The 19,165-nt window shown below is 41.5% G+C and overlaps 1 protein-coding gene across 3 annotated transcripts in view; it reads right to left on the bottom strand.

Moving 5' to 3' along the window:
• Nucleotides 1-10,086: 10,086 nt before the first annotated feature.
• Lrrc3b (leucine rich repeat containing 3B) overlaps nucleotides 10,087-19,165 on the bottom strand; it is a 77,310-nt gene continuing 68,231 nt past the window's right edge. For all 3 annotated transcript variants that reach the window (NM_001399495.1, XM_017599839.3, XM_006251719.5), the window contains exon 2: nucleotides 10,087-11,334. In NM_001399495.1, coding sequence (NP_001386424.1) covers nucleotides 10,398-11,177 — 780 coding nt within the window. In that variant the 5' untranslated portion in view covers nucleotides 11,178-11,334 and the 3' untranslated portion in view covers nucleotides 10,087-10,397. The remainder of the gene's footprint in view (nucleotides 11,335-19,165) is intronic.

Raw genomic sequence — 19,165 nt, 5'->3', positions numbered from 1 at the left:
GAAGAGAAGAGAAGAGAAGAGAAGAGAAGAGAAGAGAAGAGAAGAGAAGTAGAGGCTGGCCATGAGCACATGAAGAGAGGGGAGAAGGGAATGGGGAGAGAGCAGGAACAGAAAGGCAAGAGCAAGAACAAGAGAGCAAGAGGAGGGGCAAGCAGCCCCTTTTATAGTGTCAGGCATATCTGGCCATTGCACAGTAACTTTAGGGTGGAGCATATCTGGATGTTGTCCGGTAACTGGGGCAGAGCTTAAATAGAATTATTTCCCAATGATGAACTTTAGGGAGACTTATATTTTCTTATTATAATTCCATATTACCATTTTCATCTTTTAGAAGAGTCTATATCTTTCATCTTTTGTTAATATTGTTTTATTGACAGGGAGTTTGTTACACAGCTCAAGCAAGCTGGTATCCAACTTACTATATTATAGCCTGAGCTGATCTTGAACTCAAGATTCTCTCACATAGCCCACACTTGTTACACGTTAACCTTAAAAAAATCATTACTGTTTATTTTTAATTATGTACATGTATGTGTGTCTTTGCAGGTGGTGCATGTATAAGAGGGTAGGTGCCTACAAAGGCCGTCTCTCTGTTACATCTGTCTGGAGCTGAAGTTACAGGTAGATGAGAGGCACCAGACATGAGTGGTGTGAATTGAACCCAGATCCTCTGCAAGAACTGAAAATACTAGAAACCACTGAGCCATGTCCCCAACTCTTTCCCCAAAATTTTAAACACTGATCTTATTGTCATTTTGCTTTATTAATTTGGAAGCAAATGCATCACTACATCCAGGGGGCTGATATAATATGGGCCGTGCGCCATGATGACTGACTGGGTCATCATGACCCAGAGGTTGCTAGTGTCTCTGGCTTCTGCTGCTTTGTGCGGCTGCTGAGACATCTCTGGCAGATACACCTGAGTGCATCTCTGGCCACACAGGAGCCAGTCCTAATGATGAGGCTTTTCTTGCTCTTTTAGAGGCAGGAGAAAAGTCCTCCTGTACAAGCCTGCTGAAACTTTTTAAAGCCACTTATCAAAGGGAAGATCTTGGATCTACAAACTGAGCCATTCTGTGCTGGGAATGGCTGAAACCAAATTGAGAATTCCCTTTCATTTTTTCAAATGTTCTACTCTTAAGAGCGATATTCTGGTGGGTTATTGGGAACTTTGAACCCTGAGGGAAATTCTCAATAAATCTGGGGCAGAGAGTAGAGTAACAGTATGGTGTGAATAAATTCAGGGCATGCACATAATTACAGTGTTCTTCTAGTGATCACACAATTCTCTCATTTTGCTACCTAGCAGGTTTGACCATTTATCATTTTGTCTCTTTATCTCTTGGTATAGCTGCATAGATACACTATACTCACTTCTCAAGCATAACTCCTGTTCAAACATCAGGGGTAGATTGATTTCAAAAACCAAAGATCCTCCTCAAAGACGAGGGTGACACAGACAGCCAGATGTGATATCGAAGGCATGAAGGGGTTACTTACATTTTCTATTACTTTCCTGGATGTTTTCAGTGAAACTGAAAGATCCCCGAAGGGAGACCCTTACTCAAATCTTGGGAAATCTCGGACCCCAGACACAGAGAGACCATTTGGATGTAATATGCAAAGGCGAGGTTTATCATTGAGATCTATTACAGAGATCTCCGGGCCGACATGTATCCCACACAGGAGACAGAGGTGTCGACCACGAGTGGCTGGGAGAAGGGCTTTTTAAAGGAAGAAATCACAAGCTCCAGGAGATGGGGGGATGTCAAAAGGAAATACCAAAAATGTCACAAGGGGAAACTCTCAAAGTCACAGGATTGTTCTTAAGACTCTAGGGTTTGAATGAGGGGAAAGGTCAAGCATTCTCCTGAGAACAGATCTTGATTGTCCTTTAGGGTAAATGTTTGTCAGAGTTGATGAGGCCTCTGCATCTGAAACACATATGGTTAGTCTTGGCCGCAGGTTTCCTGGAATACTCTCTGCAGGACACAATGGCTGGAGGGCACAGTGGGGGCTTGAACAAACATCACAGGGGCAGAACAAAACCCATTACTCATTTACTCAGTTCGGTGATAAACGGGAGGGTCAGTGACTCTGAACCAGTTCTCCTACATTTTTAACAATCTGTCTTCCTGAGTCAGATCCTGTTGCTGAGTTTTGAGTTAATTTAAAACTCTATTTTTCAAAACTTCCCAAATGCTCCATGGCTAGTGATCAGGTACACAGTGTGCTGGCTTGGCCTCAGCAAGATAACACAGTCTGTGTGAAATAATAATCATTCCCTTGTCAAGGTCCTGGAGACAGAGGTTCCAAGAGCAAGATGCTGAAAGCTCCAGTCTGCAAGGTTTCTGATTCTTCTTGTAGATGGCCACTTCTTCCTTCTGTATGTCTGGTTACTTTGTGAAGGTAACTGTCAGATTAAAGGAACCATTTTCCCTTACTCATTGGTGACGTCAAGGCCCTGTCTCTCAATACAGTTACATGAGCTGCTAGAATTCAGGCTTTCATCAATAACTCTTTTTGTTTTTTTTTTTGTTGTTGTTGTTTTTTTTTTTTTCTTTTTCTTTTTTTCAGAGCTGGGGACCGAACCCAGGGCCTTGCACTTGCTAGGCAAGCGCTCTACCACTGAGCTAAATCCCCAACCCCCATCAATAACTCTTGAGAGTCACAATCCACCCCACAATATACAGCAGCAGCTGTACAGAATGATCTGGGGAAACAAAACAATAAAGTTGTCTATTAGAATGTTACAAACAAGGCCACGCCCTCTGCTACTGCTGAATACAAAGAAATCTGAGCTTCCCTCATCAGTCACCCACAAGGACAGGTCATTGTTCTTCTTGCCTGGGGCCTCTTCAGGCTCCCACTTGCTCCTCATATGCTTATGCTATGGTGTCAGAGAAACTTTCTTGATCATTACCTGGGATCTCTGGTATAGCTCTTAGTCTCTGTGTCTGTCACTTGTTTCTTTCCAAGGTAGGCAGACAGCAAAAGGGCATGGGAGGCAGAGGAGGTGCAGAGCTTAGGGGGTTGTGAGTTCTGCTTGACCCTGAGTTCAGGTAACTTTGCAATGGTTTCAGGACATGTTTGGGACATGAAAATAAGTGTTGTAACTAATTGATAGAAAATTCGAGCTCAAGCAACATAAAATGCTGAATGGATTCTGGGACAGTTCATAAATCTGAGGAAAAATTGAAAGCAGAGAATATATATACACTTCCTCTTTTTAAGTTATGCAACAAGTTTGAGTGGTTTATCTACTGAGACCAGTAGTGTACACATAGTAAATGAGACACAGCCAGCTCAGTTTTTGATCAGGGGTAACAATTATTTGAGGGTAAGTGTTCCCTGGCATCCCACTCTGTGAGGGGCAAAATATGATGCTGTTGCCAGAGAAAATACCCAGGCATCCAGATAGTGTCTCTGGCATTTGCCCACCACACATGGAAATGTCCTCAGTGGGGACTGGCCCGGCTGCTGTTAAGCCATATATTGATTCTGCCATGATGATATCTAGGAATAACCTGAGAATCCAGAGTTATCACTCTCATAGCTTAAAGTCAAAAGTTTTTCTAAAAATTGCCATTAATTTTAGTATATGTTAAAATGTGAGAATTAATAGAACTAAAAATGCCTTAAGTAGGTGCTATGACATCAATAGAGCAAAGCTATTTGCACAAAGCCGGCTAGACTCCAACATTGCTACCTCCTGATCTCCCTCGAATGTTTTCTGGCTCATATTTACTCATCTGTAAAATGGGGCTAGGAGTACTAGGTGCTATTGGGGGTATAGAGTTCCTTGTCCTAACAGATAAGTGCCATTGAAACCAAAAATATTAAATATGCAGGGCTGTCGCAGTATAATTAATAAAGCACATGACTGGTTCCCTCCCTTGAGTTCCCACTCCTTGAGGATCCACGTGCTCTTGCTGTTTCTCTGTAAGCCACTTTCACACACGGTCCCCACACCTGAGACTCACATCGTGTTCTATGGGCCATGCTAATGTGGCCCCATGCCACACTAGCCCCAAACACTCTATAGGATAGCATGGCTTCCTGTCACAGACTATATTCACACTCCCAACAACCTAGTGAAATCATTACTCAACAAACAGACAGATTTATATGTTAAATACTCAATGTACAATACATCCACACAATTAACTTACAACCAATTGATAAGATAAATTTGCCTATAGAAATCCACTCCTTAATAAATATTTATAACAACCTATATCTATGTAGAAATGCATGGCAAAGATCATTTACATCTGCCTCCATGTTGCTTTCCCCTTTCTCCTCCTTCTCCTTCTAAAACCTCTGTCCCTGCCTCCCTTTCTTCTAGTCCAATGACATGCCTCACTTTATCTTGTACCTGTCTTCACTTGCATAATGACATCCACCTACACAGTGTTGTCTCTTCCAAGGAAGAGATTCATAACATGTTTTTCATCTTGCAGACTGGAAGCTGAGGTGATTAATAGCCTGGTAACCTTGAACTAGCTATCTGACCAAGACCACATTAGCTCTTCTCATAGACTCCTGAGATGTGCATGCAGTCAATCTGTAGAACCCATCTGTAGGGAAGAGATCACATGTACTTTACAAAGAGTTTCAATGAAGTCATGCATAAAACTTTACTGTGTACATAGGACTGAGTAAATTATCAAGGGACAACTTTTCTCAAATTCAGGCTTAAATATGCCTAAATTTCTCTGCTCGGTGTCAGACTCTTGAAATTTGAACCAACACTAGCTATTGAGTTGTGCTGAAATGGATTTTCTTCTTGCCTCCAGCAGATCACTATTCTTTGGACCATGATGTTTACAAAAACTGACCCCCAACATACACACAATATACTTGTCAGTAAATGTAAGAACTAAAGACAAAAGAAACAAGACTTTGCACTAGGCAAAAACAAATGACTTATAGAGTATATATGAGTCACTTGTCTTTACTTGTGACTTATTCATGGATTCTTCTGTCCACATTTAAGCCTGAAGATATCAGTCCTGTTGATGGCAAAGTGGTGGAAATGTCAATCTGGTTTGTCTCCCTAGAACAGTCCTGCAGGCAGTACTTTCCTGAGAATATCTTCCTATTTTACATTCTGTCTATTAATAGCAGCTGACTTCTCAGACAGTCTATTAACAGGCAAGGCTGTCTGTGGGATGAAAGGCTGTAGCAGAAGACCTGGATCCTTGCTCTGTTTTCCCACAGAGGGAATGCAGATGGTCCCAAGGAATCTGTAAGTGAATCCATCTGACTCCCAGGCTAGGAACCACTGTATTTCCAGCAATCAATGGCGTTACCACAAAGGACAGCTTAGTAATAGCTTAGTCAACAGCAAGGTTTCTGATTGTCCTCTTTCGTAGATGCTTAACAAATAAGCTCAAGAGAGTACACAGGTTTGATTTGAGCCCCAGGGAAAGCTGCAGTGTGCTGTTCAAGGCAGCTTTTTAGGTAAAATCTGAAGACTGGCTGTCATTCAGTGTCTGCATAGGTGCAAGAAGAAAACAGATGCACTGACTTTTTCCTTTTTCTCTAGTAAGTTGCAGAACATTTACCAGACTTGAAAGGAGCATACATCATGAAGTTGATTAACTCACTGCTAGCACTGAACCTGGGGACAGCTTTAAAAAACAATTGTGCTTTTTCTTGGAAATCCCAATCTCACATTTAGAGCACCCCACTGCAGAATTGCCATCTGATGTGATTGTTCTCTATTGCCTCACCAATTCTTTTCCTGGCTTTTGAAACTCAGTTGTATAATATAAATATGGAGATAGAATGAAAGAGAGGAAGGGAGAGAGGGAGAAAGGGGGAGGATGGAGAGAAAGAGGGAGAGAAATAGAAGAGAGCGAAAGGGAGGAAAGAGAATGAGATGAGAGGGAAGGTGGTGGGGGGAGACTTAAGTGACTCACAACAACTGCTGTTTTCCTTGATGCTGAAGAAGTTCCATTGATACATTATCAAAACTTATTAAAGTTTTCCTTTCTCTGTCACTACTCAGAAAAATATAGAACTCTCTGTCTATTTTGTAGACTTGAAAGATTAAAAAAAACTAATGTTCTTGAGCTAAAGGAAAAATATTGTAGACCCTAGGTCTTTGAGTGCATTTTAGACTATCATGTGTCTGGGCCAATGTTAACTACATAACACGGATCTTCTTTTCCTGGGTTCTGTTTCATAACAGATTTACAGATGTGTGGGAATTGAGCTTGCCCCTGTCTTAGTTCACTTTTTATCATTTATTTTTATTGTTGTTCATCAAAACAACCTGAGCAGCAGGTACTTGGGGAAGAAAGAGTTTAATGACTGGCCGATCTCAAGTCATATTCTGTCACAGAAATAAATCAGGGCAGGAGTTCAAGCAGCAACCTAGAAGTAGAACCCATGAAAAAGTTCTACTTATTGGCTTGATCCTCAGTGCTTGACCAGCTTTGATTTCTTATACAACCCAGGACCACGTTCCAAGTGATGGCACTGCCCACAGTAGCAGGCATCAATCATTCATCAAAAGATTTGCCCAAACACTAGTTTATAAGCCAATCTAAAGCCATTTTCTCAGTTTCTCCCTAGAACCTTCCTACAAGCCGCACTTTCACAAGACTTCCTCTCAGATGACCCCAAGTTATGTCAAGCTGACAAAACAAAACAAAAACAAAGAAACAAACAAAGTAGAAAGTCAAACTAGCCAGCATAATTCCTGTTTCCATTTTCTGGGTTTGAACTAGCCAACTGAATGAATCAGAGACTCCATTTCACAAAGCTATGCAGACAAGGGGCCTGGAAAATGGAGAGAGCATTACTAAACTCTTGCCAGCTTGGCTGTGCTTGATCTCTTGTGGTTTTGCTCATGGAACTAAATGAGACTCCTTTTTGTTTTCTTTCTAGGACATAGTACCAGCATGACTTTCTCATTTGGGAGACCAAGTCATACACACTTTTAAACATATTATCCAGGGCCCACTCCTAACAGCAAGCAGATCCTGGTATTGATCTTGAAGGAACAATTATATTTTTAGAATCGTGGCTACTCTTTGGATAGCAGTGAAATGGGAATCCTCAAAGAAATTTGCTATTACCCAGTGATATTTTTCCTATGTGTATTGTTATGTTCATGAATTGTTTTTGATGGCTAGGATAGAACGTACCAGCTTCAAAACTTTCAATTTCTTTCTAGAACTCTTAACCCCAACACCATAGGAATGATCTGCCTTCAAAAACTGAGTAGTGATAAACAGAATCTTCCATTCCATCCCTCTACCAGCAAGCTGAGAGACTGTCTAAAAGACATAATAGGAAAAATGCAGGACACTCCAGAGGGCCAAATGCTTGGTAATATCAGAGCAAGAATTACTGTGGGGAATCAAAGACAGACATAAAAGAGAACTGTGCTCACCCTGCAGACTGTACAGTGATACAGTTTGTCCAAGTAGTATTGGAAGGTCTATCTTCCATTATGTAAGTTTTTATCACTTTTAAATGTGTTCTAGTTGAGTTGGCATGTTTTATGATTTGCTTTGCTTCAGTGATAAGCACATTGGCAAAGATTAGATTAAAATTCCAGAGGTATTTTTTCATTTAAAAGGTGGAGGTTGAGAGAAATCAGTCTGGGTGTGCCTAGGACAATAATATGGAAGTGAATTTCGAAAGTCTTTCTGCTGTTCACTGCGAGCAGGAACTCCTGCCGAATGTTGGGAAATGAATCATAGAACTAGGGTAAAGACAGCAGGCTCTCAGGTAGCAATCCTTCCACCCATCACTTCTGTACACTGTTGTCCTAGTGGGTGAACATTTGTACACACTGGCAGTTAGGTCATTTCCTTTCTGTTTTGTCAATAAATAGACATATTGATCTATTCCTTTAGTTATTTTTAATTTATTTTTATTATCTAATAATCTTCTATTCAGTTTATGAACACCAAAATTAATGTTTGCCTTTTTGGAGTACCGCAGACACTGTAAGCTAACAATCTACACAGAGAACTTAGGGAGGGGAGTTCTTGCTAACCTGTGGCATATCTCTCAATTCCACATGAGGAATTGCAAACCAAGTGTGTGGGTATTTAACTGTTTTTGTGTTGGATCAAGGACACCAAGTCCTCAGAGACCTTCCCTTTATGAAACCATTTGTTGGAATAATGGATTGGCCACAAGGAAAATAAGCTTCCATTACTAAAAACATGAAGACGATTTTGGAAGGAATGACCTGGACTGAATTATCTTACCCACCTCTGGAAGATTTTGCAAAATGAATGAGACTCATATATGCAGATAAATACATCATACTTTGTTTAATTTTCAAAAGACTGTTAGAGCTAAACCTTTATTGACTCTTTCCAGTTAGTACTTACAGTGTATTATAGTATTGTCCTCCAGGCGGCGCTGTCTCCTCAGTACGGGTCTAAATCCTCTCACTGGTTCCTCCCTCCAAACCAAAGGCAATGTAATCCATCAGACTTTAGTCTCCCTGGATATAGTAGTTCTAGGCTCATAACCCAAGTCTCACATCTGAGAGTTATCTCTGTGTTTTGTCTAGACTAATTCTTCTTGGGATGGTTAAAGAGGGTGTGAGCACACAGTGACCACTGCTCTGAGTATCTTGTTGATTTCTTCAGCAGGCCTTTCAATAGATTGTGGCTATAGTCAGCACTCCAGGACTTACAGGAGGGAACTGTGAGTTTAGACACCTTGAAGACAGTATCATGTATGTTAGACAGGGCCCAGTGCCTCACTGAGGGACTCTTAACTTCTTTCCTAGAGGGGCCTCATAAAGAGAAATTTCCCTCTGGTTTTAAATGGAACTGTCATGTAGATTTCTGTAAACCAATGTCCTCAAGGAACCAACCACCTTCTGTAGTGGAGCCTATGGCGGAATGGCAGGACATGAGTGTCAGCATGTATGTCATGTACAGAAAGAAGTATACGATTTTCAAAACTCTCAGAACTTAATGTTGGTACATATGCTATGCTTCCTAAAGGTGCTGGGGTTCTGGGTCTATTACATAAAAGTGTCTCACAGAGTCTCAGAAGCATTAAGTAATATAACTTAGAAAACAGTGCATAGTAAGTGTTCATTAAGTGGCATGGGATAACTGACTATGGCATTCTTCAGTCTAAAGTCACCATAGGGTTGGGACTTGTATCTCACTCTAGATTCCTTCACGGAGAATGGTTCCCCACCTTTGTCCCTATGTGCTACTGGCTTTGATCCTTCATGCTTATTTGACACATTCATCCTAAAGCAAGCAAGCAAGCAAGCAAGCAAGCAAGCAAACAAACAAACAAGGTCATCACTCCCCACTCCAGAAGTTAAATGTACTTCTGGTATCTCTGCCCATTGTTGGGACATAATATCTCTCTTGTGTGGCAAATGTGCAGGAGTATATAGTAACAAAAATCATTCAACCTCCTGTTGGGCATTTTTAGCATGTAAATGCAGATTTGTAAACCACGTTGGAAAGACTATCAATGAAAGACCTCTACCCAGAAAAGACCAGGTTCAAATTCAAGCTCTAATGCTCTCCACCTGGCCAGTGGCTGGACCTCTGCTTTATGTGCACAGGCCAGCACTTTCTCCTTTGATGATAAAAGGTTAGGGACATTAGTGGTATCACCATCATCACACATTCCACAGAGCCTGTGCTCGCTCCTTCCCTAGCACAGCTATTTCTGAATTCACCACACATTCTTGCCCACCAAAAGGCAATCAGGAGGAGACGATTCATGCATTTTTTACTTTCCCATTGTGTCCAGCACAGAGTAGAAGTACATTTTCTTTTTTATCGCTAGACCTTTTGAAAAGCAGATGCTTGTCGGCAGACATTCTTACACACCAAATCTTTGAGGAAGATATCTGTATAAGCATCTTGACTAGCTAAAGTCTAGCAGGTGCTTAACTGGTCAATAATTCAGCTCTGGTTCCTCAGCTCTGGTTCCCCAGCTCTGGTTCCCCAGCCCACCACAAGGCCTAATGACATACCGTTCAACGTGATAGTCTTAGAGTCACAGGACTGTCTCTTTCACTTTAAAACAAGTGCACTGACCACATTGTGTCTTACCCAATAAGGCACACTGTTTTCCATGGTTCAAAGTTAAGCTTTTATTCAGTTTTAAATTAAAAAAATAAATTTCATTATTAAATAGTGAGATGGGTCTAACTAATGTTCAGAGAGTTTGTCACTCAGGAACCAGGGGGTCACAATTAATGGGGGGACATCATCTAAACTAAAATTATTAGACTTGTATTGTTTGTGAAAAGTTCAACAGTGACATGATTCCAAAGAAACTGAAATACAAAGTTTTAATGGTGTACAATGGAGGGAGAACTGAACCACTTATTTTACTACAAGCAGAAGCTCCCTTCCCAGTGCCAGCCAGCGTGGTTGCTATACCACAGTGCTAATGTCATCAGGTTCATCCGCCTTCTTTTGCCTGCTTGGCAGGGATTTCAAGTATTCCAGGTGTCTCCGGGCATCCTCCTGATTCTGCCTCACGTAGTACACCACATAAGAGATCACCATGGTGAACCAGCCAAACATGGTGACGAGCATGGCATAGTCAGTAGTCTTTTTAGGTAGGTTACAAAGGTCAGCATCATTGGCAGCATTGAGGAAAGGTCTCCCAGCATGCTCATCCAACACTGAAGTCTTGCAAATGACATTGTGTGCTGTCTCATGATTGGATGCCATGCTCCTCAGAACTTGCTGGAGAGTACAGTCACAATGCCACGGGTTGTTGGCAATCCTAGCCCTGGCCTTCAGATTATTGAAGGCATTTTTGTGCACGCTTTGAATCCTGTTGTCAGACAAGTCCAGGGTCTGCAGGGTTTCTGCAACTCCTTTGAATGCATGCTCATCAATAAACTCGATGCCATTTTTGGACAGGTTGAGAACTCTCAGTTGATGGAGGTCCTTAAAAATCTCATTGGGGATGGATGTGATCTGATTGGAGTCCAGATACAGCAAAACCGTTTCAGGAGGGAGATCTCTGGGTATTTCCTTGAGATTTGCATTGCTACAGGTGACATTTAACCCCCCAGAGGAAGAGCAAAGGCAGCCCTTGGGACACATACTGGCAGAATGAAAACACAGTATCATCAGGACAAAGCTTTGGAGGAGGAGACACATGGAGAGGGAGCGGGACAGCCACAGGTCGACCAGATTCATCCTGGAACCTCTGCATAATCACGAGTCCATTCCTCATTCACTCCAAGTGTTGCAAGGGTTCTGCCTCTGACCACACTCTGGATTTCCTTCCTGGGTGGTTCAAACGGATGCAGCTAGCACACAGCCTTCTTCATTATTCCAGTCCTTGCTTGGGAACCTAAAGGAAAGGGAAGCAGATACAATTAGCTCTTTAGCGAGGGGGAGGTGCATGGCAATTAAAAAGTGCCCTCAGGTGTATGCCTAAAGAAGAGGCAAGAAGGTGAGGTAGGCAGGTAATTTCCATCCATGCCATTAGGGATTTCCTGTGTAATGGGAATCTCCTCCTGAAAGCCCCAAGGCTGGGGAGAGGACTCAACAGAGGTCAATATTTCCACATCCCTTCACCTTGTTTTTAGCCAGGGCAGAATTAGAACAAACTTTTATTTACCATCTCTTCTACTCCTCTCCTGGACCCTTCTAAGGCAATAAAATTTAATTGTCTTTTATGCTTCCTATAGTACCAGAGGCATTATGCAATTCAGTCATGCACATGGGTAGGAACAAGAACTGATATTTCAAGGCTAATGGCCACAGATAGAAATGTTTGTCATGGACTTTCAGAAGATACTCAATGTAGAATACTGTCTCTCAAGAAACATCCAACTTAAGAAGTGGGCAGTGCCTCTTACCTTTAGTGCACAATATTCCTGGAGGCAAACCAACAAAAGCCTCCACAGGAACGGCTTACTTCCCAAGTTCCTAAGATTACACTGTGCCTAGGAGGATGCTCACACTGTGTCCCAAAGGATTCTGTTTCCTCAATAACACACTTTCAGCCCAATTCAAACAAGGCACATGGCTGAAAGGCTTTCTATATAAAAGAAGATAATTAAGAAAAACTGGCTTCTAGGACATCTACAATAGGCTATTTATTCATTCACAGATGCATACACACATACGTGACATATGTGTTTATATATACTATTATATACTGCGTGTGTATAAACACACATACATATACATATACACATTTTATTGTTAGTAACTGCTATGGAAATTTCCCAATAGTTGATTTTTTTCTTATATGTATTGCATATTTCCTATGTTCTCTCTCTCTTTCTCTCTCTCTCTCTCTCTCTCTCTCTCTCTCTGTTAGTTTAGAAAAGAGGTGTGGGAATTGCAAAAGTAAGTAGCATTAGCAGTATTATAGAGTCTCCTCAACAGCAGAATAAAAGTCAGTATGTAGAACTAACCTATGATAATAGTTTACAAAGGGGTGAATGGCTCTTAGTGAGATTACAGGACTTGTCTAAGGTCAAATAGCTTATAGGAGTAAAGCCAGGAACTCTGCCAGGACCTTTACTCTGACTCATCCATCTCACCTCTCTTTCCACGGCCCCCACAGCTTTCTCCACTCCCATCTGCTCTAAGAGTGCAGGCAGGCACCATGGAGCACTGCCTTTGAACCTCACCACTACTGTGTTGCAACCAGAACCTCTATGCTCTGGGTCTTGCTCTGTGTTGGAAACCTCATGGAGCTCAACTGGGGGGCTCCCTGTATGGGGAAGAAGACACACTTGACTTCAGAAATTTCCTTTTTGGATTCAGGGAACATTAAGTACCTCCACTCTCAGCTTCCTTCGTGAGCAACAAATGACTTTGTGTGAACATATCTTTTATAAAGATCCCAGATGGATAAATTCATAGGGAAATGACTCCAAATGTTACCAAACTCCCAGAAAAGATGATTAATGTGATCTGGAAACATAATGAACTGAGTTGTTAATCATTGGGAAATTCGATTAACAACAGCAGAATGGTGTGGATGTGCTTTTGGAGTCCCGCATGCCGGCAGTGCCAAAAAGCAAGAAGGAAGGAACGTAGACACACTGGGCAATGAACAAGGCCCTGCTTTATTTGAATCCATCAAACACTGGAAATCATAAAGGAAGGCCAAGCCCTCTGTCAATACATGTTTTCATTTGTGGTCAGGAGTCCTTTCCTCCCTCCCATTTATACCTTTGAAACTACACCGTGACATTTGTTCATCTCTACTAACTATCTGTATGGGAGAAAGACCAAAAGAACAGGGAAGGGAGGGGCATGCGGACAAAACAGAAGGGGGCAGAATTACAGACTGAGGATGACAGAAGAGGAAATGATAAGGGAGTATTTGGTGAAATTAGAGGAAGTCCACATCAATCAAGTGACTTCCACCAACCCAGTGTCTCACATACAGATTAACTGAAGGGTGGCCAACTCTGCAGGACTTTCATACTTTGAGTTTTTTTTTTTTAAGTTGATTGCTCTCACCAGAGCATGTCAAATACAGAGGCGAATGCTAGCAGCAAACCACTGAACTGAGAATGAGACCCCCGTTAGAGGAATTAGACAAAGGATTGAAAGAGCTGAAGGGGCTTGTAACCCCATAAGAACAACAATGCCAACCAACCAGAGCTCCCAGGGACTAAAGCACTACCCAAAGACTATACATGGACTGACCCATGGCTCCAACTGCATATGTAGCAGAGGATGGCCTTGTTCGGTACCAGTGGAAGGAGAAGCCCTTGGTCCTGCCAAGGTTGGACCCCCAGTGTAGGTGATTGTGGGGCAGGGTGGTAAGGGGGGGTGGATGGGGAGGGGAACAACATTATAGAAGGGGAGGGGGAAGGGTTTTGGGGCTTATGGACAGGAAACCGGGAAAGGGAATAACATTTGAAATGTAAATAAGAAATAACCAGTTAAAAAATGTTGATTGCTTTCTGAGTAGATGTGCTCCCTAGTTCAGAGTATAAGTTTTTTGAGGATATGGGCTTGTGTCGGTCTCATGTGGAAATAACAGTAAATAGTGTACGAGCACCATGTGGTCCAGCTTTAGTCTTTGTTAGCATTATTCAATCTCTTTAAATATCATTACTTTTTTCATTGATTCAATATTACAAAAGCACTTAATTATGAAGCTGATTTGAGAATTATATGAGGTAATCAGCAGTAAGAGCACAGTACTTGTCAGCTATAGTTACTGTCACCTTTCCTGGATGTGTGCCTACCATCTATATAGTGACTGGCACATGGGAAGCTATAAATACTGTCAGTGAGAGAAGCAAAGTGATTTTTAACTTTAAAAACCAGCTCATTAAATGTCTACTGGTTCCACATGCTAATGTGGGAGACTTGAAAATGCTGTGAGTATAGATAGGCACCTAAGGAGATGGAAGAATGGATCTTTTCTCAATAGACTCCTCTAGACTCAGTCATGGTTTCTCTAGAATTGCCATTCCAATATTGATGGTCACACATAAGAAACAGTTCTGAACCACATTGAGATTTCAGCAGAAGATTGTGGTCCTTCTTGAGATGGGATCCTTTGTCTCCTAATGAGCTATCCATGGATGGAATATCTGCTAGGAAAACTAACAGAAAGCACCACTTTCTTTCAGAGTTGTTGGCTAGAAATAAGAATAAATCCTTTTGAGATTGACTAAATGGCTCAGCTACTGTAACTTGGTTTATTACCCCCTTCTAGGTTATAGTGGCGAGAGATTCAGGATGTGGAGAGCTGCTAGAGCCTGAAAATTTATGGACTCCGATGACTCACATGTTGAAATCTAATGCTAATACAAGGGTAACATAAACATGTCTGTAGAAAAGTGGTTCCTCATGTGCAGCATTAGCCCCCACGTAAGCATGACTTGAGAAATGCTTGTCTCTGCATTACAGGAGGACACAGGCAGAATCCCATCTTTGAATCAAAAAATGGGCCTCCACTATATACAAATTCTTTTGAGATCTTGATCTTGGATTTTTCCATAACCATGATAAGTCAGTGCAGCCCAAACATACAATCAAGGTCAGATCATTTTCTCAAGGGGTTAACTAACTGATTAACTAGTTCAAAGTGATTGGCAGCATGGCATACCCTTAATTTACTGGTCAAATGGACAACAACTGGTGAACAGACAATGCTCCAAGAAAGAGGAAGACATTCTCTCATTGGTTATCACCATAAAGAACAAGGTTAACAGGAGCACAGAGACATGCCCCTGCCCCTAGTCTGTTTTCAATCAGCTTTGCATACAAAGCCAAAGGGAAAATAAGCTGCAGTGCTGGAGACCAGGGTACCAGACTGCCATCAAAATTAAAGTTCCTAAGAGAAGGGCTGGGGTTACAGAGATAACAAAGCCAGCACCATCAGCCAACAGCTGTCCCTATGACATAGACCTGAATTTACTAACGGTACAGGCGAAGGCCAAAAGCACCTTTCCTAGCCCAAAACTCCTCCTCTGCAGGCCCCAATTCACTGGACTCTGTGCTCTTTATTCACTTCTCCCCTTGGTTATGTCAAATAGGGAGCCACAGTTCCAAATGTGGTGTGTAGGTGTGACCCACTGTCTGAAAGAGGATCACTTTTCCCAAGACTCATGCCTTGTTCACATTACCTAGCCACATACACTTCTGAGCTACAAAGTGAATGCTGGGGTTCAGTGACGGCCATCAAACACTCTTTCCAGAATGATAGAAGCTAAGTCTACTTAGCTGACAGAGACAGTTTACTCAGCAGCTGAATGACAAGCCCTGTCCTATAATTATATACACTGATAATTTCTATGTGCGAGAACATGTATATATATACATATATATGTGTATCTATATTATATAGGCATATTAGTATATACTATATGTATATATACATGCAAATATAACACTTATATATATGAATACATATATGTGTAACACTCATGTATATGAATATACATTTGTGTGTATGAATGATATGCCATGTCATTTAAACCATAGGATATCAATGCCAGTTAAATAAGTTTAAGTTGAAACAACTATGACCTTTTTTAAAAATAGGAAAAACATTTAATGTCAACATACAAGAAAAGGGCAACATGTTCTCAGCCCCTTGAGTGCAGAGAGCACTACACCCTTTTTCTACAAGTAGCAGCATCACAAATTTAGAGACAATCGTTGCTGACGTAATGATAGCAAAAGATCACCCCCGAAAGTAACTTAGTAAAGAAGTTTCTTACAGTGGAATCACACATATGTACAATGTTTGTATAGGGGGTTAATATGCAAATGAAGTATACATTAACAATGCTTACATAGGCACAGGCAATTTCCAAAAGGGATAATAACTTGAAGCAGATAATGGGGCCAAGAGGCTACCAGAAGGAAAGACTGTACATTGCCTACTTCTTCTGTATAGACTGAAACTCTTATGGTATAAAACTACTATTATAAACCCTAAAAAGATAATCCTACAAGGATACTACATAATAGCTAGAAAACTAACCCAATTTGGTTATTCAGGAAGCAACTGTTCTCCCTAGGCAAGGGCTGGGCTGTGGCAGCCTAGGGAACAAAGGCAGATCACATTTCAGGATACGAGATTGAAACATAAATGAATAACATGCAAAATAGAAGCGTGGGCCACACCCTGCAGCAGCTGGCCTGGCTGTGAGAGCTTGACAGTTCAGCAAGGACTTCATCCAGAAGGACAATGTCGCTAATTTCTGTGCCTGCCTGCTGTTCAGGGCCAGGGACAGAAAGCCACATGTGCACCTGACCCACCAGGTCCAGAGGACGGCCAGGTTCACTCAGCCCTCCATCAAGTCCAGTGGCCCCAGTGAAGGCTCAGATACAATTCTTTATTGTCTCCACACATGCACACTTGCCTTTGAGTGTCTGCCAAATGCCAGGCCTAGTGGCTGGCTGCTGACTATGAAAACGAATTCCAAATAAAGAATCTTCACTTACTCTAGTTTGCATGGCTTTCATTTTCCAAGTCTAAAGGTGATAAACTGGGTATTTTCAAGGCTAGATTTCCAAAATATAGGTTTTTTTATTTATTTGTAGAGCCATGATCGATACGACTGGATTTTTATGCTTGCTTCGGCAGCACATATACTATACGATTGGATTTTCAAATTTGAAAAGAGTATAGATAATATACCTAGTACTCTATTTAACTTCTGGATAAGAAACAAATAGTTGATGAGTGGATTGCTTCAGAGCCTTATTTTGCATCACTGGGATCATATTTGCAGATCATTTTCATCAATGAGTTTTCCTATGAATTTTACTTTCATCCCATTCACAACCACATAACACCACAGGAAGGTTCAGTGAGAGCCTCATCTGGAGAATCTGAAAGTAAAATCGTAATTTTCAGTCTTTAGCTTCCCCCCAGAACCTCCCAGATCTAGCACAAATCACTAGTTCTTTCTGTTGACTTCGCCCGCACCTGACCTCCATCATTTCAGTGAATTGTGTTTCCACAATGGTTTTTTCCTAGGTCACATGACCACCTATTTTTGAAACAGAGCAAAGGTCATCATCCTCAGTGGCCCATACCCAAATTTTCCTTGCTCTGACTCTCACCATGCCAGGCTAAAATGACCCGGTCCAGGCCATCCCATTAATAAGAAGCCGTAATGATTCCTTTCTGCTCCTAATGGTCTCTTTTTCCCATTACCAGCCATTACACTCATAACACAGACAAAACCTGAGTTTCACAATCATAGACCACTTCATATTCAACTAACAGTTCCTGGCTATAGAGGAAGAAGCTACCAGAAACTATCGCAGCTGAAGATCTCTACAGTGTGGAGCTGCTTCCTTGATTTCAAAACCAATAATGAAGAAGTGGACTGAGGACCAGCCAACAGACCATCAGTAATGTCAGCTGGGACTGATTCTTCCACAAGAGGCACAAATCCTCCCTGAGACCGAAGACTCTTCTGCAGAATCCTGACAGCCACTCATTATCACATTCTGCTGTCTGTCATGGCTACTTTCCTATTGCAATTACTAGGGTACATGATCCCAGTGGATACTCAGTGTCTGGTCCGTTTTCACATTAGTCCCATTAGTATGAAAATGGTTGAAAGGACTTTGGTTCTGCTCTCATTTCATCACACATAGCTAATGCTTCAGGTTTATCACATCTGTTTGGAGATGCATTCAACAGGGTGGTACAAGTGAAGTTCTGACCAGGGTTCTGGTAAAATGGATGTAGAATTCCCAAGTAAGGAGTTAAGTTACTATATGGTACTACTTGACTACTATGCTATGACTAATATGCTACTGTAGTCTAATATCTTCTGATGTACTTTAAGAATAAAAAAGGTCCAAAGGCACTTTATCATCTTCTCCAAAAAGGGTTTATTACATGCCCCTTGGAGTAGGGTAGAAGAAAGTCATTTAGAATCAGAGCCAGCCAATGTGTTATTTGGAGGCCATCCTCGTGATATTTGAAGGTTGAGTCAGCTGCTATTCAGTGTGTAAACATGGATAAGAAACTGGTTACTATGGGTCGGATATGGTCACTGAAGGCAAAGTTATCATCTGAACCAAAAAAGGTAATATAGTTTCCAGTGTGAAATTATCACCAACAAGAAAATCAGGGAGAGTGCTGAATGCTAACCAAGGAGTGTCTATGCTTCAGTTTAGATGTAGGAACATCTGGAATTAATATGGCCCTAAAATAATGGGACCATAGATGGGGACTGTGTGGTGGAAGAGTCTTAGGAGGGACTCATCAGCTCAAGATGAGTCTTCCCATCTATTTGTATTTCCAAGGGAAGCTGATATCTCACCGGACATGAGAGGGAAGTGGACAGGACAGAGAGGAGAAAACAATACCACCTTCTCTTTTAGACTGAAACAAAGGAATGTAGGGGAAATTGAGTATAAGAGTCAATGTTGTGATTAACCTTCTGGAATAAATTTGTACTTTGGTTTACATTAAGTTTGTTACTTAAAACAGTAATCTTACTTAGGCTAATCATGAAACTATGGGCCTGAATGGAGTACTCATTCCGACACTGGGAATAGTCAAAGAAATAGAGATTAAGGGGCTGTTGGGGGAGAAAGAGAAACTGTATTTTCTCAGGAAGGCACAAACCTCCTTACAACACCACTCATGGAGCAGCTGAGACACCGGTGAGAACAGACTAAGGCTTCAATGGCTACAGCCTGTTCATGGGATGCCTACTCAG

The sequence above is a fragment of the Rattus norvegicus genome, chromosome 15 (genome assembly GCF_036323735.1).
Source record: "Rattus norvegicus strain BN/NHsdMcwi chromosome 15, GRCr8, whole genome shotgun sequence".
NCBI classification, from domain to species: Eukaryota; Metazoa; Chordata; class Mammalia; order Rodentia; family Muridae; genus Rattus; species Rattus norvegicus.
Note: the sequence above shows the minus strand (reverse complement) of the source record. Positions and strands in the feature narration are given on the sequence as shown.